Here is a 27,014-nt window from a genome sequence, read left to right as displayed (position 1 = left end):
TGTGTGCGTGTGCATGCGCCCATCATTCTGCGCCAACATTGTACCCGTTAAACGCATGGGTGGTCAGCATGTTTATTGTGTTGGTTTGTAAACAATGCAAATCCATTAGGCCGAGCCCAGTGACTCACGCACTGTTGTACAAATTAACCTAATGCCTAATGTGTTTCCAATCATAACCTTTACTCTGTTGCGCCTCCGGCTGTTACTGTTAAGGAGAGCGTTCCAAGTCTCTGCTTCTCCTCAAAATCTGCACGGTACGCAGTCCTGTAAAAGTCAGTTGTGGGCAGGGGTGCGTCGTTGGATGCAAAATGCAGAGTGTAACACCAGTGAAGAATGCTCACATCTTGGAATTATTTATCACGCCACCTGGGAGATTGTTGGTCCACCCCGACAGGCCACAGCAAACAGATGTAGCTTTCTTGTTGTTGGATACAGACCGAAAAACAGTGGAAAGTGGACACACTCTCAAGCACCGTCGGAATTGCACCTGAGCACACAGCAATCATTTTGTTTCTAACGTAATAATAACTTGATCATAGGTCTCACTTGATGTAATGGTCTCCTGATGTAATGGTTTTCCTCCCCTCCTCTTTGATGGGCTCCCTCATTCTCTCTGTTTTTCTATGTGTTTCTCTGGCTTTCCTGCTATTTCCCATTGGCCCCTTGCCTCGCCATTTTGAATGATGCTCTTAAAAAGGAGGAGAAAGCTGATGGCGGTTAATGCCCGAATCGAATGCGCTGTTGTGGAAGCACAACGTGGAAAAGAAAAAAACAAAAAAAAAACCATTATCTCTATTCTTCTTATTTTTGTATAATTATTTTATTTTCAATACATCAGTATTTTCCACATGTACAAATAAATTTGCTGAATAAAAAAATGTCAATGACAGACATACAACAAAAAGCTTCCCAAAATAAACAGGGAAATATTCACATCACATTGAAAATACTTAGCATTATCTTCAATGTATCCTTTTGTACAGACAAATATTCCAGTTATATCATGCCGTTATTTTAATGTGGTTTTCAAAGGGATTTTGTTGAAAAAATGTTATTGTTTTACACTGAATGTGCTCGAAGGAAATCTGTGTATATTTCCACATTCTAAAGGAACATACACACATTCAATGTGTTTTTAAATACTGTAGGAAGGGTAGTTTAAGACTTTAATGTACAGTGCTCCTTGGCATGTGGGTACACAGAGGGGTAACTGATAGTAATTTTAAGTCTGCAAGTCTCTGCAGAAGACAGAACACGCTCTTGCATTATCACTGATTTTGACTGACACACACACACACACACACACACACACACACACACACACACACACACACACACACACACACACACACACACACACACACATTCACAGTGAAGGGCAGATCTTCAACCGGGGCAGGTTTGTACCACATACATAATAAGTATAATACTCTAAGTACCGCTTCTTTACCTCCACTATTCATACAATTATTTTCTCAGCACTGGCAGTCTGAGCGACAATCTTCCTGAAGGTGTCCCACACTCAAAATCATAATCAACTGAATTAAAGACCAAATTCATGAACCCCTAGGAACTAAGCTGTGCTATGTCTGGAGCTGTATTGTCCAGCTGGTTGCAAGTAAGCAGGACTTTAACCATATTTGCCAAGGAGAGGTTAATGGTGCGTGGCGATATACCTCATATGTCAATTAATTTTTTCAGCGCACAGCCAATATTTCCAATTTCCAATATATAATTGTTGCCAACTAAAATGTTCTTTCTGATTTGTGGTTGAGGTTAATGAATGAGTTTGCGGGGGAATAGGAGTACAATAACTTAATCGATGAAAATACACTTTCCCTTCTCTGCTCTCTGTTATATTCTGTGAGCATTTGGCACACTAACAATTGTTGCAGTGGTGAAACAAAGGGTGGTTAGTGAACTGCTTCCCTTTATAACTGATGGGGGATGGAGGTAGAGGGCTGAAGAATCGAGAAGAGGGATTTAGTCTCGAGTCTGCCCAGACTTACATGTACTTAGACTGTCTGACATTCTGAGGCAAAGCCCTTTGATTGACCGTGCTGGTACAAAATGCATTTTAATCTTCAAAGATTTTAATCTGCTGTTTTGTCTGTCTGTTAGTCACAAGAGGTGGTGGGGGTGAAGGCTGTTACAGTCACATAGTTTAACACGAACAAAAAAAAATAGATGAAGTCGACATGAAGTATAAAAAACTGAACATTAAAACAAAAAATAGGCACTTTTTACAAGAGCGTTAGAGCCAAATAAAGCAATACAAGCATCATATTTTGACTACTCTTCATTTGGTGACTTGAAGGTCATTCACAGCAAACACAACTCCCTTTGGGGTAGTGCTGAGGTGCTACAGCATAGCATAGCACATGTACTGATAGTTTTTCTCAGTCAGTCAGGGAAAAGGCCACACAGACCAATTTCAGTGCACAACCCTTTCTGAACTGTAGGGCATTAGGTTAGTATGTCCTGTGACCCTACATTTTAGCCAATGATGACACCCCACGTACTGGGACCTTTGACCTTCTTCTCATAATAGGCACACTTAAGGGTTGTTAGCCTAGGTATGTGGTGGGAAAACACAACAGAAGCGGATTGCAGCATATTTAAAGGGAATTGTGGTATTTAACTTATTTTTACCTCCCGATCATTTGTGTTTAATGTCTAGTTCGACAGGGAATTTAGCTTAATACATTTTCAGTTTTTCCATTGCTGGTTGGCTCATAGGTACTTTTCTTTCCTCCGCTGTCAAAGGCAACAGTATTTGGTGCCTACAGTTTACCACAGCAGAACAGAGTGTTGCATCACAATTTTCCTTTTAGTCTCTGTAATTCATATGCGGCGTCAGAAGTAGGAAGGCTTGTGAGAAGACATATTATTATTTGATGTAAAGTGATCCTGTAGTAGCAATACCTCATACTCCAGGTTGCTATTCTGAACAGCAGGTTCAGGAATCGTGAGCTCTGGCTGCTTCTGAGGCAGTGCCCCATTGTCTAAGCCTACTTTAACTCCCTCAAGCTCCAGCTGGGAAGGATCACAGTCTAGGTCCAGGTGGCCATTGGCTCTCTTCTTGCGAAGATAGCACACAACCCCCACTGCAGCTGCTATTAGTACAAGCAAAAGCAGGATGGCAATGGCAGGAACCAGCATGGTGGTCAGCCTCTTGTCCTCCACCCTCGCCCCAACAGTGCTATCCTGTTGGGCTGTTGTCTGTGCCTCAGTGCAGGAACTATCTTTACCACTCGTGGCACCAAGTGGATTGGCACACACAGTGTATGTTGAGTTAGGCTTCAGGCCTCTGAGAGTATATTCTGGGTAGTTGGCAGGAACACTAAGTTGAATTGGCCTGCGGTCTGGTCCAGAGAGGTTTCGATAAGTAAGGCGAATTCCACGGATGTAAGGTCGCATTTCAATGTAGCGGTGAAGGTCCAGCAGGATTGACGTGGACGTCACAACACGTGCGCTGATGTCTGATGCATCTGTTGTGACAGTGGCTATGGACATCTCAACTTCAGGCAGAATTTCGCAGAATGTACCTGTGGTACCAGGTGGACACGTACACTCAACCTGACCACGCCTGTCCAGCAGGCATGTACCGCCATTTAGGCATGTATTGGAAGGGCAAAATCGTTCAATTTCCTGCTCATTGCTGCTGCTACTTGGAGAAGCAGGGACAGGGGGCAAATGAGAATCGTCTTCCATGTGATACCGGTGGTCAGTGGGCCTGGGTGCTAAAAAAGCGTTTGTAGTACTTGTGAGCGTGGTGACTGGAACAGCAGAGGTGGTGCTGGTCCTGACTGTAGTGGTGGTAACTGTGGTTGTAGTAGGACAGCCAAACTCTCTATATTCAAGTCTCTCCAGCACTTTACCTGCATTGATAGGTGGAAAGTGGCAGCGAGTCTCTTCAGTCCTCTCCAGAGTAATGCCCTGGGCTCTCAGCCAGCTTGGGAACCAGGCAAGGTTGCACATGCAGTTAAAGGGATTCTCAGCCACCTTTAGCTTCTTAATGTGGGGGAAAAGCTGTGCAAAATCCTTAGGGATGCCCTGTAGACTGAGGCTGCTGATGTCCAATTCCTGAAGATCCCCCAGGTTCTGCAGGTCCTCTAGATTTAGTGGTCCCATGGGGTTACCTGCAAGGCTTAGGTGAATTAGGCCTCTAGCCTCCTTCAATGCTGTGGGGAAGGTCTCCAGCTGGTTACCAGATATGTCTAGATCATGGAGGTTCCCCAGACTGGCCATTAACTTATCATCTAATCTTGTGAGTCCCACCCCTGCTAACTTCAGGGACTCAAGGTTGGGTGTCTCAAGGTCTGAAGGACCCAGGGTGGGGAAGACATTAAAGCGGAGGTCCAGCAGCAGTAGGCCGGTCATTGAAAGAGCAGGCAGAGATGTCAGCTGGTTTCCCTGCAGCTTAAGCTCTATGAGCTTCTCCAAGCCATTGAAAGCAGCAGGGTGGATGCTCTTGATGTGGTTACTATACAGGTAGAGGCGCTCCAGCAGTGGCATACCTTGGAAACAATACTCTGAAATGTGCGTGATCTGGTTAGATGACAAGTCCAGGTTTTTCAGCGAGGTCAAAGGCTCAAATACTTTATCGGGCAGCTCTGTGAGTTTGTTCTGACTGAGGTCCAGCATCTCTAGGACCTCCAGACCCTCAAAGTCCTCTGTGGTCAAACCTTCAATGCCATTGGCAAAGAGGTAGAGGCTCTTTGTGGCCGGGGGCACTCTCTTCGGAATAGTGGAGGAGCGTCGCTGGAAACACAAGATGGACTCCGGCGTGGCGCAAGAGCAATCTTTTGGGCAGTCGCCTGACATGGTTCTGTCAGGTAGAAGGAGGAGAAGAAGAAGGACGGGCGTCAGCGGAGTGAGAAAGACCTTCATCGTGGTAGATTCTCTCTCTCCCCGCTCAGCCTAAAATGAGGAAGGAAGGAAAAAAGCTATCAATGATGCGCATAAACATACTGAGAATTTTTTTCATAATGTAAACACAACTGATTGTAAAATGTGTTTATTGTTACTCATAAAAAAAGGTTTTGTGCAATGATGCAAATGGTGTCTGTTTTGTCCTCTTATGAGGTCATGTTAGTTCAGGAGCCTACAACTGTTTCATAGCGACAAATTGCAGATGCAGATACACATAAAGACTTTATTCTAAGTTGTATAAAGAACTAAAAACAGAAAGTATCCATCAGATTGGCATGAGTTGTTTATCGATTGGTCTTGAGCCCCTTTAATGTGGATTGGACTGGAGATAGTAATAGCACAAGTAATGAATTATGGGTTTGACTGTACATGTTCCAGTTATCTAAAGTAGTTCACTGGCAATAGGTTCTTCAAACAATAAACTGTGACTGTGACCTCAGGGCCCTAGAGGAACTTTCCACCCTGCTCAGGGAAACATTGTTTCTGTGGTATCCTGCCACACTGCTCTGGCTTAAAGAGTGGCGCATTCTCTCTGCAATGCGCTGTGTAATTGGTAGTATTGTGAGATGCTAAACCCGGTTTTTCCTTCTCTGGTGTTATTCCTGTGGCAGATACTTGGACACGCTTGAAGTTCTTTGTGTGTGTGTGTGTGTGTGTGTGTGTGTGTGTGTGTGTGTGTGTGTGTGTGTGTGTGTGTGTGTGTGTGTGTGTGTGTGTGTGTGTGTGTGTGTGTGTGTGTGTGTGTGTGTGTGTGTCATTAAATCTGAGCTGCCAACCCAGCACCATGCACTATTTCTTTGTACTGATTCTGTAGTGAAATACTGGTTGTAGAGTGGTTGTTTGTGGAATATTTATGACAGATTCCACACACAATGAAACACTCGCCAATATACCCACTCACTATGAGTAATTTTCCTGTGAATATTAAATTGAAATAAAGCAAAAAAAATTGTGTTACATTTTAGTGTCTTTCAGGTACCATTGTAAAGTAAAATGTGAGCACACTGAAGCCCTTGGAATGACATCACCATAAGCCGTGCTCTGGTTTTTCCAGTTTCATATAACCATACCATGTGGCTGTATGTCCGCCACGGAGCACATGGCCAGGCATCTGTGCATGATTTACTTTGGGGTGTTCTAAACTTGGAGATGAGCTGCATTGATATCTTGGATCTGCTTCCCCGACCGTAGACTCAATATAAATAACACACACTTTCTATGTTGTCATTATGCGGAACGGACGCCAAAACTACTTGCAAAAACCCATTTCTGAAAAAATAATAGTGAACTGAAGGCCTGAAATACACAAAGGCTGAAGAGTGGACGTTGCCTAGAAAGTATATATTTTTTTATTTACTTCAACATCACCTTAACTCCTGCCTCTCTAGGCCCCAAAACAAACACCAGGGAGAGCTTCAATCCAGACACTTGAAAGGGTTGAAACCAAGAAAAGAATGATGGAAGAGAGTTAGAGAGGAAAAAAGAGGAACTAGACACTGAAAGAGTCAGAGCGGCAATCTATCATCCGCTTGCTATCAAGTGATGTGGCCTTGGTAGAGAAGAGGGAACATTTCTTTCTGTCGGCCATTTGGTTTTTATTTTCCTTTCTTTCTGTCTCCACTGTTCGCCCATTTACCTCATCCTCTCTATTTTTCTTTTTACCTTTCTATTTATCTCTCTGGCTGTGTTTCTTGGTTTTTTTTAATTGAACATCTTTCTCTCGAGACCAAATAATTGTGCACGCATGTGTTGTGGGTGGAAGCCTACAATGTCTGAAGTTCATGCTGAGGGGAAATATGTAAAAGCTATTTTTTGTTTACAGGCTCACCACAGGTGGGTTGACTGCAAATGTTCTTTTTCTGCCTTCAAACATGAGCTAAACAGAAAACGTTCTGAGGTTTCTCCTTGTCATGTTTACAACTCCCCTGCTGTCCTGCGATTGGCCTTGTTTTTGTCGTGATTTAAGGTCATAAACAAAAAATGTAAAATGTTTTGTGTATGTGTGTGGGATGGGTGTTTTTGAGCTATTTATGTGTTTACTTCTTTTGAGCGGTAGACATTGCATTAATTGATACATATACAGTCCATGTTTCACCACAACAACAATACAGTCAAGTGACAGTTTATCAGTTTACCCTAAATGTGCATACCAGTAGTTGAGACTGACTCTGTTGTCATGTCTCGAACGATGGCTGTGCTCTGCATCTTCCTTTTTATTTAAACAAATTAAACTAAACAGGACAAGCTTAGCTGGTCTTTATAGTCACAAACACACCACAACTTTTCTGTCTCAAACAAAGAAAAACAGGTGTCTCAATTCTCAGAAGATAAAAGCCGGAAAAGCTGATGGCCTAAGCAGTCTAAATTAGCGTCCGTATTACACTAAATAACTGGCAAGCTGTACTTTTAAATCTCATGTGATATCTATTGCGAGGCATTGTCTGTACAGAGTTAACCAATACTCAATTCTTTGAATGAACCTCTTCATATGTCTTTTTCTGTTACTGGTTTCCTTTCCCATGAGCATATTATAAAGTAGTTGGTACATCTATATGCAATATATTGTTATTTGATCAACCCTATTCAACTGAACTGTTCCACTGAAGAAAACAAGAACGTGGAACTGTGGTTTTTCCTTCAGTGACTCATTGCTATCCATGCAACCTCTTATTCTACTTAAAACCGTCACTGATGCACAGTGCACACAGTAAAATCATACTTGTGCCAAGTATATATTAAAGGCAACATCAGAGCCGCTGCTGTCTCAGATCTTTTTAATGCTTTTGAATTCATTCTCCTGCTCTCACTCCCTATCTCTTTAGTGAAACATTTTCCTTAGCAAAGAGCCTGTCTCAGAACTGGAACTTGGAGGGGAGATCAAGGTTATTTTTTTTGGGGGGGGGGGGGGGGGGGGGACCGGTATCATCTCATCATGCCATAGCTATGGCATGTACTTTCCCTTCCCTTTTGGCATATTTTTCTTTCCACTTTATTTCTTTTTCTGAGAAATCGCCCCCCTACCCAAGTTTATCCCTTCTTCTTCTTCCTCCTGCCATATATGAACTAGGGAGGACATCAACTCAACTACACCGCCCGTGCCGTCCAAATGATTCCGGATCAGATGCTGGTGTTTCATTGTACAGGGCAATCAGCATCTGCCAGAAACGCCTCCTTATACAAGCCCATTCAGCAATGTAATTCTTTACGGAAAATCTTGTCCAGGCCACAGAGATAACATCTAGTGGTGGTAGTTTGCAGTTGGCTCCAGTTGAATTGGCATTAGAGGTCAGGGGTTGCAGTTGTCCCATAACTAACACACAAAGCCCTGGAGGGAATTCATTTAAATGGCAGAGTTACCTTGTAACAGAGAATAACGGATTTTGCAGCATTGTTTCTCATGTAGAACTAAAGTTCCCAACTGTAGCCATGATTTCAACAATTGATATTACATTCATGGTGGTAAGGAGGAAGTAAGTGCTCTCATTACAGGGCTCAGAAAGGATGGAAAGCCTGATAAGAGTGAGGGAATGAAAGTAAAAAATAAAATAAAAAAGCCAGGGCTGCCATGCTGCTTGTGTGTACAGAACGAGGGATAACAAGGGATTTGGAAAGATAAACAAGGGATGAGGGGGAATGGGAGAAGCAAGGAACATTTGGAGTGTAAGCAGATGTCCCTGTGTGTCTCAGGTTCTCATTCCGGTAATGGGCTCAGGATATCAGATATTAACGCAGTCTTTGCAGAACTTTGCTGGATATACTTCTTGCACTTGACTGTCTTTATGAGACAAGTTAGACTGGAAAAGAGATGGGGATGCTGGTCAAAAAAAAGGGGGAGCCAGAATATGCAAAATCAATACAGATACGGGAGCAGGGTGAGCCGTACAGATAAAGTTTAAAATACTACTCCCCTAGCAACTCTCCAAGGACAATCTGCTGCAGCTTCCCAGGGCAGAGTGATTTCTTTTCTCCCTCCTTCATTCCAGAAAAAGCCAGGCAAAGCTGATAACCCAGTGCAAGAGGTGTGTGTGTGTGTGTGTGTGTGTGTGTGTGTGTGTGTGTGTGTGTGTGTGTGTGTGTGTGTGTGTGTGTGTGTGTGTGTGTGTGTGTGTGTGTGTGTGTGTGTGTGTGTGTGTGTGTGTGTGTGTGTGTGTGTAGGGGCAGGGGGGTCTCTGAACAACAATAGATCACAGATAGAGCCCAGATTGATAATTTAGATTGCCCTGTTTGCTTTTGCTATGTTTTGCAGAGAGTGCCTCGCACAGGTCTTATCGGCGCTTCAGATAAAGGCCGTTTCATGGCGTCAGTACAGACTGTTGGTGTTCCAAGGAGCTGGCAGAGGGAGAGAGAAGGAAGAGTAGTAGCAGACAGGCAGTGTTGTCCTGTACAGGGAGGAGTGCCCCCCTCCCCCCTTAAATTGTAATTTCCTTTCCTCTCCCCTGCACACTTGCTGATGGGAGACATTCCTGAGACAGGCACCAGCTGAGCCATGAAAGAAGCAGAGCCTCTCCTGAGCCAGGGTCTTGTTGGATTGCGCGAGAGAGATTAACAGGAAGTTTTGTGTGGCTTATACACACAGGGGGCGGAATCCAGGCTTGGGCGACTGGACAAATATATATCGGCAACCGGAGTCCAGCAGTTTGTCTTTTCCAGGCGATTTTCTTTAGGGGGATTTTTGCCCTCTTGTTTTGCTCAGTTATTGACCTGTAAAGCGCAACTCAAAGCGTGTGGGAATAGGAACAGGTTTTCTGGGCCGTTGCTTTAACCGTGCCCGGTGCTTTCCTCCCCGTCTGGAGAAATCCACGAAAGGAAGAAATAAATCACTGTATACAGGTCATTCTGAAACAGGCTTTCTCTCTCTTTCTTAACTTTGGTTTGGTTCAGTTCGGGTCAGATATTGGAGGAACAAGGCGGCTGTGCAGAGCGCACTCAAGACACCTGTTGGATGGGGGGTGGGGGCCCCGTCTCGGGGGAGCCGCCGCCTCCGGCTCCTCCTCCAGGGAGCGGAGGCCCATGCTGCGACGGGCTCTCTCCAGGATAATTACACGATTTGATCCTTTTATTTTGCTCCACCTCTGTTTATTCTTTGTCGTGAGATTTTAGAAAGCAGCCCAAAAAAATGGAAAAGGAGAAAAAAAAAAAAGTCTAATTGAGTGATTGTTTTAACCGCTGCCCCCCGGTGAAACCTGGCGCTCGTCCTGGGCCGCGTTTGCAGAGACGCCAAATTACTTCTTTTACCTACTTCGGCTTGCCAGTTGCGTACGGTTTAAAACAAAATTAGAGAAAATGCACTGAAAAAGTCCATGTACATGGGAACGTTTTTACACAACCCCGGGCTAGAAAAACACAGCAATTCTCTGAAAAGAAGAATAAATAACAGTCCGTGAGAAGCTGTAGCAAAGTGAATGAAGTAACTATCTTGCTCTCTTTCTCTGTGTCTCTCTCTCTCTCTCTCTCTCGCTCTCTCTTCTTTCCCTCCTTTTATTGTCAGGGGGCACGGTGCGCTTGCGTAATCCATCATGTCGGGCCAGAGGCTGAAGATGGGGCAATGCATCTCACTAAGTTCCAATAAGGGGAAAATGCTGCAGGTTACAGAGTGCACACTACCCTTCTTTCACTGGGGCCCTTATCATCTGAAGGAACAATACTTGTGGAATGTGCATTAGTGTATGATCTACAGCACTGCAGGTCTGGGGGAGGGGTGGGTCAGTTCATCGGCCAGCAAACTGAAACTCTGAAAATATATTGCTTTCAGCTCCTCATCGAGATTTAGTAGAGTTGCGCAAGGACACACAGATACCTGACGGTTCCAAAATGGTCACCTTTGCAATCACGGGGGTAATGCTGGGGAGGATGGCCGCAAGCCCCCCTTGTCATCTCTCAAATAGTATTTTTATATTTAACTGTCCCTGCGTGATAAGGTTTAAGAAGCAGCTCTCCGGCCCAAACAAACTACCCCCCAGTTGTCAGCGCCCTCTGCCTCGCAGCTGGACCCTGTTATCCACAATCCGAAGGGAGTGCGTGCAGGAAGGGGTGTGGGATGGTCATCCATCAACATGACAATGAGGTCAAGAGAGAGAATTGGAGGTGGATGGATAATGATGAGCAGCAGAGACATCGTATGGACTAAGCAGTCCGTGCAGACGGTGGAGACATTTAGCCACACTAGCAGGCAAAACATTAGCAATGTCAACTATGCTAACCTCAGCCGTGTGGCATGTATGCAATGCATTTGTTTGTTAACATGGGCGAGCGCATCAGCCAGGCTGCACTCCGTCAAAGTACCTGTTGGACTAGCTTTGTCAAATAAGCATTCAGAATATGTATAGATTGGAATGCAGACCACACGCTGAAGTTTAGGTAATGTAATGCCATTAGTCTGAGGCTAGAAGCCGTGCGTTCCGTTGCTTCATCTTTAATATGTGGCGCGGATATCAAGGCCAGTTGCAATCACACAATTGTGTTTTCTATTAGAAAAATGATTGTGACCAGAGGGCCGTTCTCATTCTCACAGAGCGCAGTCAAACAGACACGACTAATACTAATACAGAGAACGGAGAGGAGTATAAGGTGAAGGGACTGACATAGTTTTACCATGTCTGTCATTGGCAATACTCATCTTGTAGCCACAGTATCATCGCTATGCTTTGTAGTGGCGTGGAAGGGCTTGAGAGGAAAAAAAACAAGTTTCACGAAGCACCACACAAACTAAGCTCTTGAAAGGGTTTCAGCTCGACCACGAGGAAACAGCAACCCCGCACCAGAGCAGCGCAGTGACTGCTCAGTCAGTACTGATTGATCTCAAAGGGATGTTTCCACTAATGCGAAACGACCACTTAACCAGCAGGCAGGTTCCTGATGGACTACGCCCTGCCTCCTCCTCTGAAGAAGAGTTCATTTTTTCATGCTTCCCTTTCTTTTCAAATCTGAAAAGACCCCGTTGCTTGATCAGTATCTGTCGTCTTAGCGCCACAACATCAGGGAGGCAAACATCATTTACATTTGATTTAAACTTTCCTAAACGTAAAACATATATACTGTATATATCTTGCCGATCGATAAAGAACGAAAAGCACTTAAAAGTACTCTCTGATCAGATAGCGTCAATCCTGACGAAGCTCTTGGACCACTCAGGCCTAGAAGAGTTCTGGAGGTCAGAGGTCACACCCAGATTAGTGTTTCCACTGCCGCTCAGTGTTCTGTGTCCCCTGTCGTAACTGTAGTCCAGACAACACAGATAACAATCCCGGTTCGACACTGGCTGCCACCAAGCTCTTGTTACACACACACACACACACACACACACACACACACACACACACACACACACACACACACACACACACACACACACACACACACACACACACACACACACACACACACACACACACACACACACACACACACACACACCTGGAACTTTCAGAACGTCTCCACAGCAGGTGCTTTCTCCCCTCCTCTGGGACAAAATGAAACCCTAAACCTTCAAAGTGTGTCTGGGTAAACGAGACGACCTGCACATCAGACCCTCAGTAAACCGATCTCCAGCTCTTGACTCGCTGCCCCGGCCGCCTGCACGCCGCCTCCCCAGAGACGGAGCCTGGGAGCCGGGGCAGGGGACAGGCAGAGGTGGGTGGCCCGACCAGACCAAACCAATCCCTCTAGCTACAGCTGCGCGTCCTCCGAGCTTTGAAGCACGGAGGTCCTCCACGACCAGGTCCAAAAGGAAGCGTGGGGGATTTTCCTTCTTGTTAAAGCCAGAGGACACAGCCGATGGTGCTGTAGATGCTAAACTTGAACGGTTGAAGATACACAACAAAGTCGTTAACTTAGTTCTCTCTCTCTCTCTCTCTCTGTGCACATATAGTGTCCTCTTGTCTTGACCAGTGAGTGATGTCCAGACACTGATGGATGTCTGTCATCAGAGCGCCCTGCTCCGTGACCTCGGGGGACATAATAGACACTCAGGTCACCATCACAGTCGTTCTCTGTCAACCACCGCAGGAGATAAAATGCGCACGCGCGGACGGACGCACGCACGCACGCACGCACGCACACACACACACACACACACACACCATAGACACACTATAGACACAAAAGCACATCTGAATGCCCACCACACAGGTCTAATATTACACACACACACACACACACACACACACACACACACACACACACACACACACACACACAAACACACAGTGGTTTCAACACAATCATTAACAGTGTAGGCTTTCATCCATTTTTCCTTTTGATTCATTATCATGTTTGATCCTAGTTTTTCCTGTTGTCCTCTGTGTAATCCAAGCCCAGCATCGTGTCTGATGTTTGGATTTTCAATGAAGTCCCACAGGGGGCGTCCAGCAGACCAGTGCGCAGCCTCTCTGGGTGCTCAGGTTGTCGGTGACCCGTACAGGATGACCCCACCACTCCAGTGATTTCATTTGTGACCCGCCTGGCATCAGTCACCGCCTAGTGGCATAAAAACACAAACACTCCAGCTCTCCTCGCCCCTCTCTCTCTATCTCTGTCGCCATCGTCTCGCTGTGGATCTCTCTTTCTTCTCTTCTTTTTTTCTCCTCCGTTCACCTCCCTCTTCACCCCTCTTTCAGTCTCTTGTCGGCACTCGCTCAGAGCTTTGCAATAATTCAATGTTATATTTTATTATCATTTTGGTGGTGGTGGTGTACAGTGGCATCATCACAATGTATGTTATCATATTGTGATACACAATGTTGTGGTCAAAATGAATTATAGGTTTATGTTTGTAATATGAGGACGGAATTATTTGGAAAAAGAAAATGGTTTCGGACTTATAGTTTGCATAGATGCTTAACATTTTGAATTGATCAACAGATATCTAGACATAAAATGTAGCATTTAAATTCCACTATTGTTATCATCGACAAGTAAGGATGAGAGAGAAAGAGACTCTAGCAACAGACCTTCTCCGAGGAATGTTCCGCAGAGCGGTTGTGACTGATTGGTGATCATCATCGGCCATTAAAGGCACAAACCGTTCACACCAGAGGCCGAGCTGGCTTGTACAGACGTGAATGCCGGCAATGAAAACACCACAGGCTACGCTGGCGTGGGGGATAAAAAAAAAAAAATATATATATATATATATATGAAAGTGAAAAAGTGTAGGTAGTGTGAAAACGTGTTTCTTTGCGAGGCTTTGTTTGTATGAGTGTTAATTACGTGGAGTGTGTAAATACAGTGTTTGTTTCCGCGTAATGCTTGCAGTTGAATGTGCCTGGATGGACCAGTTCTGTCAATGAGCCACAGGCCAGGTGTGCGGTGCATACTCCAACACTCTGTCTAGCCCCTTGAACGGCCTTTTTTTTTTTTGGGTTGTTTTGTTTGATGTCTTAAGATCTATCAGTTAAGGCATACTGGTTTGTCACCTGGAAACAATCTCCATCTGAGTCCATCTGACGGGGCTCTTACATTCATCTTGGCAGACCTAAGACATAAGTCACTACTGTCTAAGAAGGAGAACATAATTCATTATGTTTGTTACGGGAGGGCGTGCTCACATCGGAGCACCGACGGCCTGATGTTTCCATTTCGCTTAACTGCACCTCTGCCCTTGATTTCGACAGAGCTCCGAGAGGCGATAGTTCCTCATGAAAGTCAACAGAAAACGTATGCGAGTGTGTATGACCCGCACAGCAGGCTGGCGGAGTGACTGTTAACACTGAGGCAAATACTGTCGCAGGCAAACACTGTCCCGCTCGACAGTGAATGAGGACAAACACTTCAGAGCTGTTGGACTGCCTCGCCGTGTGGTCTGTTCATCATTCCTCACACATTTATTCCTCAAGAGTAGTTCCTTCCCCAGACAGAATCTTCAGACCTCCCAAACTGCATTGCTGTGATAGGGTTGATGTCACGCTTTCACGACCACGGCTACAAAAAACAAACACACCCAACATTGGAGTCTACATAGAGAGTATAGGTTATCTAACCTGTGGTGTTTTCTCTGACACATTGTGTCACACCTCACAGATGTCTGAAATCCCCCTCTTCAGCCAGTCAATCTTCATCATTTCCCTCGTTCTCCTCCTTCCCTTTATTGGTCTCTGTTCACACCCTCCTCTTCTTTCCTTCTCTCCTCCTCCCTCTCAGGTCTGTTCATGTGTTGGATAAAAGTATGACAGGAATTTGATGAAGGTATTTCTCCACCGCTTGCAATAATAGCCCTAGACACACATACTGTGCGTGCGTGCGTGCGTGCGTGCGTGCGTGCGTGCGTGCGTGCGTGCTTGTCCAGGTTAGCCTGCAGGGCCCAGGTGTCAAAGTTCCGTTGCCCTCCAAGTTTTCATTGGGAGATCCCTCAGGGTTGGGCTAGTTCTTTAAATTAATTCTATGACATGAAGAAACTGCCTCTAGCACTAAGGGGAGACACAGGCAGACAGGTAAACATACAAATTTTTGACAGTGCATGACATAGATGCCTGTGGTTAAATATATGAAGTTGTCTGGGGCTGAAGATGCCTTGTTGCACATCTACTGCTGTATATGGCCAAAAGGTAAACGGAAAGAACTGCAAGGCTCCTCTTTTCTCATTCCCTTCACCCACTTGTCGCCGTACAGCAGATGCTAAAGTGATGTAGCACAGTGAAAACACCAAAGACAGAGTTAGAAAATACAAATACCGATGTTTTCTACAATCAGTTCAAGCCATTGTGATATAAATTTCATTATTTAAATATATATTTTTTGGGGGGGCATCAGAAAATGGTTTGAGTTCCAGGACTGAGAAGGAATGTGATAACTAACATTGTTAACACTGTGCCACCTTACAGTTAATCACAAAACCTAAAAACCAGCCTTTCAAATATATATTTAATTACAAGCACTGCGCGGCTCACACAAACAAAGCGAGCTGCCTGTTAATTACAGGCAAAAGCCGCTCTTCAAAAGCTGCAATTATTCTTCTGAATGTGTCGGAACAACCGGCAAGGAGACTCAACATTGATTTTTGTTCAAATTGATTTCAATGTTTTTATCTAATTATTAATTAACCATAGCCATGTAAATGCAAATGTCTGTCCCTGACTGACTGTCTGTGAACTGTGTATGTCCTTTCAAATAAAAAGCCCTCTCATGCTTCATACACAGGTCCAGCCATATGTTGTTGGTTTTAAGGTTAGTTTTGACAAGGCGCAGCTCCCGAATGGAGTTTTTTTTTTTTCCTCCGACCGACCGACCAATGAAAAACTTGGTGGACTAAGACTCTGCTTGTCGTCTAATGTTTGGTCGACTATTTGGTGGCAGCCCTAATTTTCTCTTGCGTCCCCTTAAGCCGGGGCCTCCGGACAGGTACAAACAACAGTCAAGGGAGAAAGAAAGGCAATGAGGGCTGCCTATGCGGCTCATGCTATTCATTACAATCACTACCAAAAACAACATGTTTCATGAGTTTGATTAAACATAAATGGGATATATGACAACCAACAATGTCACTATTCTGATAACTTATATTTGGGTTCAAAGGTCAGCCAGCGCACTACCTTGGGTTGAACTACACTCTTGTCATGCGTAGGCAGCTTCAGAGGATTGGCTTTGGCCTCACACTGTGCCCTCATCTTGACATGTTTTTAAGAGGAGCCTGCCGTGTCCAATGACAGGTTTGAGACCGAAAAGAATGTGAGTGATGATCACTATGGTAATGCAGGGTAGAGGAACAGAAGCTGTGTCCCTTGAAGCCTTGCAGTGAACAGTCAATTTGGTCGTTACATACAGTCTATACTGCAGTACAATACAATACAGTCTAGAAATGTATTGTAAATATCTGTAAGTTGTGACTTTGAGTGCGTTTTTGCCGCCGTCATTTCAGAAGCAATTCTTTGACCTTAACTAAAGAACCAGACGTCCTCAACCGTCTGCCTCCAGCAATTCAGACATTGCTGAAGAGATTGTACGGTTCACTGCTCCTGAGTCTCAGGTGGACATATTTCTAACAAAACCTGCCCCGAAAACACTAATGTGCACGTGTGTGCAGGTTCAGCCCTTCTCCTTTCTAAGGAGTTACCGTTTGTAATTTTTCACGTCATTCTACCCCGAGGCCCTTTTCCCTTTTTCTCTCACAAAAAAAGAAAACCTGAGCACATGCCAGCCATACAATCACACTAGATAAACATGAACCAGAGATCAACGGGGGCTGATAAAGATGTGATAAAGCAGCGCATTGAGAGACCAGCCATTGGCTTCTGTTGGTCATTTGCTAGGGCTTGGCAGGAACTCAGTACAGTACCAAGTATACAGTACAGGCCCATCCTCCCCAGGTGCATTGAGGACACAGCAACAGCCAGTCATTCGTTGCACTTTTCATCCCATGATGCTTACGCAACCCTCTAGAAGACATGAATACCAACGATCTGCAAACACCATTCAAACTGAAACCAACTGTCTCTTAGCAGATGTCTTAGGCTGTTAAAACTACCCAGAAGAAGTTTTTTCATGAGATAGAAATCCTCTCAAGGCGTTACAACACACCATGGAACTGCGCCCGCTTAGAAACCTGCTTTAGATGAGCACCTATCGACCCACCTGGAAGACATAGGCCTATCCGTGCCAAAACTTTTCTAAGCAGGTGAACTCTGCTGTTTGTTTTGATGAGAGGCAGAAGACATCTGTCAGCAGCATTATATTAGGATGTCACCGTCAACCGGAACACTACAATTAGTCCTGCAGCAAGTGTTTACAACCACCAGATACCTCTTGGAGGGCTAGACGAAACGGCTAAGGAGGAGGTGAAGGGTTGTTAACAGAAATTCAGAAGCTACGACGACAGTCATGCGCCACAAACCCCATTGTGCTGCACACTTTGAACCAGATAACCGTCAACTGAGATTTGTTGTGCATTTGGTGGAAGCAAACCAGAACCAACACAATGTAATAACTCTGGTGGCGTCGTGTTGTGGAGCCGTGTTCTGCTGTTTAGATAGATCTGCCAGAGGAGTCTCTGACATAAACTAAAGCAGACTTTAAGGACTAACAGGAACAAGCAAATCACATTATTCCGCAAAAAAAGACTATAAAAGGTAATATATAAAGAGGCGCATAAACTCAGACGGACTAACTCCCTGTACCTGTGTAAAAACAGGGTAAACATGGCCCAGATAAAAACACACACACACACAGACACACACAGCAGCTCCCCTCCAGCCATGGCATGTTTGTATTTCCCACATGGGGCTCCGCTTAAAAGGGAACTCTGACTTTAATTTGCGCCTTTTCCTCTGGTACCTACTCATGCCCACCCATCTAAAGCGAGTGCACGGGATGAGACCATTTGATGTGGTTTAGAGGAGAGCAAACCCCCTCCATCACACAGATGGAAAGCACATCCATCAGTCATGAGAGAGAGAGAGAGAGAGAGAGAGAGAGAGAGAGAGAGAGAGAGAAGAGAGAGAGAGAGAGAGAGAGAGAGGAGAGAGAGAGAGAGAGAGAGAGAGAGAGAGAGAGAGAGAGAGAGAGAGAGAGAGAGAGAGAGAGAGAGAGAGAGAGAGAGAGAGAGAGAGAATGAATGAGGTTTTGTGTTCTTGCAGCAGTGAACAGCAACATGCCACAATAAAGACCTGTGTGTTCACTGCAATCAACACATCGTCCTTACAGGTCATTAAGGGAGTAGATTCCTGAGCCAACCAATAATGTCAGAAACAATGCCTGGCTGTTTGGGTGAGAGTGTGTGTGTGTGTGTGTTGTGTGTGTGTGTGTGTGTGTGTGTGTGTGTGTGTGTGTGTGTGTCCGTGTGCCGGCGCCTGCGCGTGTGTGTGTGTGTTTTTCACACGTGTCTTTACTACCAAAGCTGTTTGAAACTCCTCAGCATGACAATAAGACATTGTCTGTTCTTGGATCCTTGAGTCTTTTTTTTTTTTTTTTTTACGCTTCACAACCCATAATTTCCTGGCATTCTGAGGAAACACCAGGTACATTACAAAAACCAGCGACAAGGTTATTATTTATGGTCACATCCATAGTTTTTTGATAAACAGACGAAGAGGTATTTTGTTGTCACTTCATTATCTAGACATGTAGGGTGCCTCTCAAACCTTTCTAAACTGGTTAATGGTTGTTGATTTTTTTAATTATGTTTATATTCTCTAAACTGTTCTTTTTTTTTCTTTTTTCATTTTTTACACTTTTTTGTCCCTCAATTATGGTTAACGCACAGACGAAGCCAAGAGTGTGTCAAAATTACACCACGGCGACAAGTTTGTTGTGTCATGTAAATTTCGTGAGTTGACGACAGCCTGTTTTCCTTTTCATTGTGATGGGAGTCGTCGACTTCAGCATCTCTACTTTTGAAATCATTTCAGTTTTACGGTGACCGCTTCTATTAAAATGACACATTCATCGTCAAAATCACTCACTCACCCAATAAAGGACGCTCTCCCTGGAAGGTCCGCGCCGCCTCCGGAATGACAGGTCTTAACGTCGGCGTCTGCAGAGAAGGAAAAGCAGCACACTGATTTGCGCACGCAGCCGCAAGTTCTGAACCAGTTTGGATTGACAGGTCGCCGCCCGAGCGGCAGGCTGCGGCGCCACGGCCCCGCCCCCCCCCCCCCCCCCTCCGCCCTCCACGTTCCTAGCACTCGAGCCGCACAGGAAGTGTTGTTTTAACGGGCTGCACTCTGACGATGTGCAGGAGCGTGCTGAGCGCCGGCAGGCCGCGTGTCAGTGCGGGAGAGCGACAGTGCGGGAGAAAGAAAGAATGTGGGCTGACCGCTCTCTCCCTCCTGTCGGCTCCTTGTCCTCAAGTGTCGGTCCCGCGCACGTCGGTGTGTGCGTGCGTGTCCGAGCTTGGCACGACGCCCCGCGAGCGCTCCTCAAATCCCCTGGCATTGTGTATTCATACGACTATGATCGTAGGCAGTGATATGAAGGGTTTTTGTGTTTTTCACAGTTTCGCCAATGTAAGCTGTTTAAGAATGCGCAGAGCGTGAGGTGAGGCTTCAAGGCGGCGTTGTATTGTAAGTGTAAAAGGACAAAGGACAATGTTGTCGAGATGAAAGTAATTAAAGTTTGCTTTTAGTTTAAAAATATATATATATTATTTATTTATTTATTTTTATAAATGAAGCACGGTGTTCTACTGGATTGACTGCTTGTACTTATGGGTGAGGTAGCTTTGACGTTTGTCTGCTGGGTCCTTTTGAGATGCTTGCAGATCACATACAGACACACTGCAGCTTCAACCATGTTCATTGGAAAGTTTGCGCGTGTGTGTCACAGGCCTGTGACACAAACCCCCACAGCGTTAGGATCTGACAGAAGTTTGAACTGCATGTGACCTGCATGGCTCAGGTGAGGGGGCGCTCATGCAGACCTCTGTGTGATCAGGGATTAACGCCTCATTTGTCTATTTAACTCCAAATAAAGGGCTTTTTGGTCTGTGTGTGTATGTGTGCGTGCACATGCGTGTCGATTCGCACAACTCTGTGAGTAACGCTAATTATTGTTGTTGAACCTCAATCGCTGGGTTTATAATTATTGGTTGGTTTTGGTAATGTGGAACACAAAACTCCTCCAACAACTTTAAGAAAATAATGTGGCTTAGCTTCTGTTTATCTTTGCCGGAGATATCTTTGTGTTTTTCGTGCATTCAAAAGGCACAAAGAGCATTCATTTGGTTGGGTTGTTTGCCGCCACATTTCACGACAGATACAGTCTCTGAGTTAACTCCTCAGAATATGGAGATGGGTCGTAGCCAAGACGCGTACCAAGCGACTCACTAAACCTGATTGCGCTGCACCTGAACCCTGACATTACTTGACGTGCGCTGCTTCTGACTCACGTGTCCATGCCCACGCACAAATAGAAAACCTGTGTCCTTGACTGCAGGCGTGATCATGTTCATCATGATAACCGAGATCCTGCGTATTTGTAGGCTGTTGTATGTGTTTTCATGTGCGTCTGTCTGTGCGTTGTATCAGTGAGACCCAGACCCCATCGTGAGACCCAGAGTATCACTGAGGGGAGTGTGTTTTTACTCTGTGGTTTGTCTATGCGTGGTTATTATCATCAAATAAAGCTATTATCATCTCGTGATTTTGTTATCGAAAAATAGATGAGGATATAAACCTAAAAAATGTCATGGTATTATATTTCTCACACACACACACACACACACACACATCAAATACGCAGTATGTACTGTATACACCTCAAATCTGTCTCCGTCTATTAGCAGCACAGAGCACATGGCTCTGGCAGAGACTCTGTAGTGCAGAATCTCTGTTCACAATGAACAACAAAGTAGTGATGTCCAATTCCCACCGATGAATTGGACCACGTTCCCCGCTGAGAACAGGTTGTGGGAGGGATGGAGGGATGGGGAGAAGATGGAAGAGTTTTTTTTTTGTTTTTTTTTGCTCGGGTATTTGGCCCGTTTCCCATGTATTGAATAAAAAAAGAAAAAAAACGACTCGTTCTGACTTGTGGCACCACCGCGACCGTTTGCTGTTACCCGATGGCTGTGTTGACTGATTTAGATTTGGATTGATAAGTCGCACACGCGCACACGCACACGCACACACACACACACACACACACACACACACACACACACACACACACACACACACACACACACAGCTTGTGCTACCACACAAGTATATACAGTACTGATATAGACTTCCCGTTCTCTTCTTCCCTCTCACTCGAGCTCAGTTGTTCACAAGGTGTGAATGCATAGAGGGCATCATTTCTTTATGTGGCTTACAAAATAATGTCACATGACACAGTGGTACGATATGGTATGTGTGTGTGTGTGTGCGTGCGTGCGTGTGTTTGCTTGAAAGACCGGCCATTCTAGTTGGTCAAGACACAGATGCACACGTCCCCCTTTGTCGTCTTATCATTTTATCCATATTTGAGACAATGTTAAAAGTTAACGTTCATCCTACTTACCCCCTGTTTCATTTTTCATTAGTTATTAATGGCGCAAGGTTAAATATTTGACCTCCTCAAGGGGAGTTCTGTGTTCAGACTGTAGTCAAACAAAACGTGCCTGTGCGCTGGGTGTTTGATTGAACGTGCGTGCGTGTGTGTGTGTGTGTGTGTTTTTCAAAGTGTGTGTGCCTTTCTGCTTGCTGCCTTCCTTTTTCCAGTAAGATCTGGTTCAAGGCTCATTTCCTAATTACAGCTCTGTCCAGAGGTAATTACAACCTTAAATTAAGAGTCGTTTCTCTTTTTTTATGGCCTCAATGAAACGCAGCAATTTGTGGTGGCTTTCTGGGATGAGCTCCCTCCCTCTCATCCTGACATTCCCTCTTTCTCTCCTCCCTCTCTCTCCCGCTCCCCCTCTTTAGGTCTCGGCCAGCTCAGTCGGACGGAGGCTATTTTGGAAGCGAGGGGGGATTTTTTTGCTCCATTTTAGAAACATTTAGAGACACATTTCTAAAACTGGCCAAAAGGAAATATCGGTGACGCCGGAGCCTGCAATCAGAGGTTTCGAGGGTCTTTCTTTTCAGAGGGTCAACGCACAAACCCCGGCGCTGGCTCCGCAGGGCCTGTGTGTGTGTGTGGGTGTGTGTGCGTGCATGTGTGTGTTGTTTGCACGTGTGTGTCGATGCGTGCAGGCATGCGCTCGCTTGCGGAGGAACGGCAGTTATTTGGGGTTTGGGCCGAGGCCGTTGCGCTCCGAGCGCTCAGATCCCCGTCGCATGTGTGTGTATATTTATGCCCGGTTTTGAAGTGGTTCTTCCGAACGCATCATTTGGCTGCAGCGGCGGGCTCTTCTTCAATTTAGCTTGGCGACAGCGGCGTGGGCCAGGGTTTGCCGCCGCACGCCGCCGGGTCAGCATTGATGTGTGAGCACGAGGCTTTTGAAGACAGGGGGGCTTTTTATTTAAGAAGTGCGTCCAAGAGAGCAGTGCTTGAAACACCTGACGCCCTTATGTTACAAGCCTATGGGAGTTCTCAACTAAGAACGTTCCCATCGATATAAATTAGAAAATTAAAATAGTGATAACAATATTCCAATAGCATTCAGTTCTGTTGTTTCAATTTCGGAATCGATTTGAAAATTGCATCTGAAGCTGATGCATGACTTTAAAACAAAATGCAACCGTTTTCCCGCTGAAAAAAGATACCACCCTAGTCACAAATGAAAGCATTTAATTTCGGATCCGCATCGGAATGAATTTGTTCCGTGAAATATTTTGGAAAGGTTTACTGAAAAGTTGGTAGCGATTCTCATCATGTTTCAAATGTCAACACAGCGATATTGAATGTGATCAGTATTGAATCGAATCTACAGTATATTGAATGTAATTGTGACCCATGCATGGCACACACTGAAGTTGAGAAGAAATGTTGCCTTTAGGCTTCCGTCTTCACAAACTCTCTCTCTCCCTCGCGCACGCACACACACACACACACACACACACACACACACACACACACACACACACACACGCCTAAATATATTCCACCTTTCTGCCTCGTCCGTTCTCCTCTCGCCGCCTGCAGCGTGAGTGCCCCATTCCGCCCTCCCCGCCTTACCCCCTGCCGCCTTCGTCCTGCGCTCGTCTTCACTCCGCAGACCTCCGCGCCTCTGCACCTGACTTTTAACCCTCTAATCCCTCGGATGCGGAGCGGGTGGGATGCCGCAGACACTGCCGCTAATTGGGGGGAAAGGGGGGGCTGTGGGCATGGCCGCACGTTGTACACAGAAAGAGAGAGAGGGAGTCGTCATGGTTTGATTATCAGGTAGCCAATAACTCATCACCACAGACAATCCAAATGAAGAGAGAGGAACTTCATTTTTATGTCCCATATGCATGCACAAACAGACATAGCCATATTTGGCTTCAACAGTGGAAAGATCTGATTCCTGTCCTGTGACGGTTTTTCTGTTGTTGGTTTTAAGATTAGAAATCCACTCTTCTTCATTCAGTTGTTTTTTTTTGTTGTTGTTGTTATCATTGGCAGTCTACTCATTAGCCATAAAAAATTCAGTCTCTTCGGACTTATCAGCGGTGAGGTGTGAGACTGAGTGTGTCTGCGCCAAGTTGCCACTGTACAAACACCGCTGCAGACAGCGGAGTCGATAATAGATGCCAGGGTCAGACACTGAGGAGAAAGAACATCAATATCTCATGGCCTTGCGTGTAACCAGTGCAACATGTTGTCAGACCTGTGTTTTACAGAGACCTCTCTCTCTCTGACTGTAAGTGTTACAAGACGCCCCTGGAAATGCTCTGCATTAGTAAAGGATAATAAGAGTCCAGTGCTCTGCCTCTTGTTCTAATGCAAATCAATTCCAGCGTCAACGATACGGCTTTTTTCTCCAGCCCACTGACAGCCTGTGGAGAAACCAGTGGTGGAATTTGACAAAAAAAACAACTTTGTTACTGTTCTTCAAGTACCTGTAATTACTCAAGTATATTCGGTTTTGGATACTTTTGACTTTTACTCCTCTATATATTAAAGCAAATACCTATATCTTTCACTCTACTACAATTCGAACACAGTTGCAGTCGCGTTACTTAAGTTTTGTTTTATTTAATTTTACCCGGATTTATATTTATATATATCCAAATCAAGGACTGAATCTATAAAACCACTAATTGTGGATTGCTCATCAATGATTCATTAGGTCCACAGATTGCATGAATGTCCCCTATGGGGGATCATTGAAGCACCATCTTATCTTATCTTATATTATTGTAAATGACTATGACACTACCCATACTGTTTTTTGTAAATAATCAGGAGATGCATGAGCAGTTTTCTGCAGAAAAAGCTTCAGTAGCACTTTATGCTGTATTATGGGGTACGTTATGTCAGGGCACTGGATATGACAGGTACTTTTACAACTTTAAGTGCACTTAAGAGCAAGTACTTTTATACTTTGATTAAAGTGGAAATGTCATTTGTACTTTATATTTAGCGAGATCCATTTTGTCTTTGGGTATTTTTTTGAAGACCTGACGGTTAAAAGTCATTGATTAAGGTGTAAGGTGCACGCAAAGTAAGGTGAGTGGAGGTTGTCTGCAGAGATGTCCTGATGGTGACCTCTAGCTCCCCATCTTGCAACATGGGTCCATCTGAACGTGTCGCGTCTTGTTTACTGTCGGTTTCCGTCAACCAGGGAGAATATTTCACTTCAGATTTGGGCCAAAAGACCCACATTGCTAGCACCAGTGATGATTGAGATTAATAATGTCCAATGTGTGAGCCTGGCTGTTTTGTTTTTTTGTTTGTTTTTTTTAATCAAAAGAGAAGTCGCCTAATGTTAATTTTATGTATTCCCTATTAATTGTATAATGTATATATGAAATGCAACTTCTTTCAAAGTTCCATAAACAGATAGTCTTACATATTGGACATTTTAGCCATCGTACATAATTTTAAATACTACTTTTATTATACCATTGTATTATACTATACTACTTATACATTGTATAATAAATTAGTAGTATACATATTATAATTAAGTACTTTATTTGTTTGCAAATGGCATTCATATTTTAAAACGTATACATTTTAGACACGTAAATATGTATTATATTTACGTGTATTATATATAAATATTTTTTAATCTTATCTATTAGAATCTATTACTTTTATCTCTAATCGTATCTATTTAAACAAAAGAGGACTTAAAGTTCCAAATTCCCAGACAGCGACTGAAGCCCCATAAACTTTTCAAATCAGTTTAGAGAAATTAGGATCCAGCCTTTTCTACGCCTTGAAACTATTTGGAATTTGGGGAACCTTCATTGTGGCGCGGGGGCTTTTTTTGCGCCCCTGCTCGCACCGCGCAGCGCTCAACGCGTCCTGCGCCCCGACTCTCACTTCCCTTTTTTTGCGTTTGTCTCCGTCGGCGCTGTACCGAAGTCTGCGGATGGCTCACTGATTTAACGTTTGCTTTATTTGGGGGGTTGCGTTGAGAATGCGCGGTGAATACCGCGCGTCCTTCCTTGGGAGTTGCGCTTTTCTTGACTTGTTATTTCAACCCGGCGTTAGACAGAAACTCCGCTGCCGTACGGCTTTATGAGTTTCACTCACAACACAGGTCGTACTCAATCATTTTCATTCGATGCTGGAGTGTACCTTATGGTTGTTAAAGCAAAAGTGTATGTTATTTTGTGTGACTGATCCTATTGTTTTTACATTTCTTATCCAGAGTAAGATCGCCGTTACGCACTCCATGCGTCCGGCTGCAGCGTCCAAACCCAACACTAAGCATTAAACAAAGTGATGCCATTTTTATTTTAATTTTTTTTATATCTTAAGTAAACAGATAAACACAAAAGTTTATCTTACCGTTGTTGCCAAAGGTGTAAGACTTTTATCTCTACTCTCCTATAGGGTTTAATCCAAGCAGGCTGATCACAGTCCTTGAATTCTCCAAAGGTTTCCTTGGACAGTGAAGTCATTGGACAAAACCCCACAGTCCAGCGAAGCTGCTCAAACCTCCAGGTCTGGGAATGAGCTCAAAGTGTTAGAAAGGAAGCCCCGTGCCGTGTGACCCCCCCGGACTAAGCTAAGCGCTCACGGTGGAGGGTTTTAACCAGGGGAGTGGGAGGAGCGAGGCGCGCCGCGCGGGAGCGCGCTCCTGACTACACGCGCGCGCGCGCACACACACACACACACACACACACACACACACACACACACACACACACACACACACAATTAGCTCACCTTGGAGTTGGGAGAAAAACAAATTCCTGGGACCTGCACTACCTGTTTCATTAAAGAGGTGTTGTTTTAAAGTTGAAATCGGTAGGATTATTTTATAAAAATAAATGTAAAAAAAATCCCATGTTTGATCATTTCTTTTAAACTGTCACTTCATAAAGAAAAAAAAAAAAAAAAAAACATTGATTGTATTTGTGTGACGCATGTGCTTCTCGTATGCTCTTTCCATTGTTGGTGGCGGGGTCCGCCTTTCACAGCAAGAATGCAAAGATCAGGCTGGCACAAGAAGTAGAAGGCAGCTGCGGTGAATTTGGTAATCCAGCGGAGTAAGATGTGGTCAGTAACTGTCACTATGGATGAACATTGACAAAGAAAGAACAGAGCCCTTGGGCAGAAAAAATATCAAA

General features: G+C 44.6%; 2 protein-coding genes across 2 annotated transcripts in view; one reads left to right on the top strand and one right to left on the bottom strand.

The window, feature by feature from the left end:
• coro7 (coronin 7) overlaps positions 1–27,014 on the top strand; it is a 120,109-nt gene that overhangs the window by 64,668 nt on the left and 28,427 nt on the right. The window lies entirely within an intron of this gene.
• On the bottom strand, positions 824–26,409 carry vasnb (vasorin b). Its single transcript, XM_080009134.1, has 3 exons — positions 26,230–26,409; positions 19,330–19,396; positions 824–4,923 (listed from the first exon to the last, which is right to left on the bottom strand). Exon 3 carries the CDS (start codon positions 4,891–4,893, stop codon positions 2,857–2,859), a length of 2,037 nt encoding a protein of 678 aa, XP_079865260.1. The 5' UTR covers positions 4,894–4,923; positions 19,330–19,396; positions 26,230–26,409; the 3' UTR covers positions 824–2,856.

Source organism: Zeus faber (genome assembly GCF_960531495.2).
Source record: "Zeus faber genome assembly, chromosome: 11".
NCBI lineage: Eukaryota > Metazoa > Chordata > Actinopteri > Zeiformes > Zeidae > Zeus > Zeus faber.
Note: the sequence above shows the minus strand (reverse complement) of the source record. Positions and strands in the feature narration are given on the sequence as shown.

Bases quoted from the DNA above. Each gene is read 5' to 3' on its own strand.
- vasnb (XM_080009134.1), bottom strand. From the start codon at position 4,893: ATGAAGGTCTTTCTCACTCCGCTGACGCCCGTCCTTCTTCTTCTCCTC.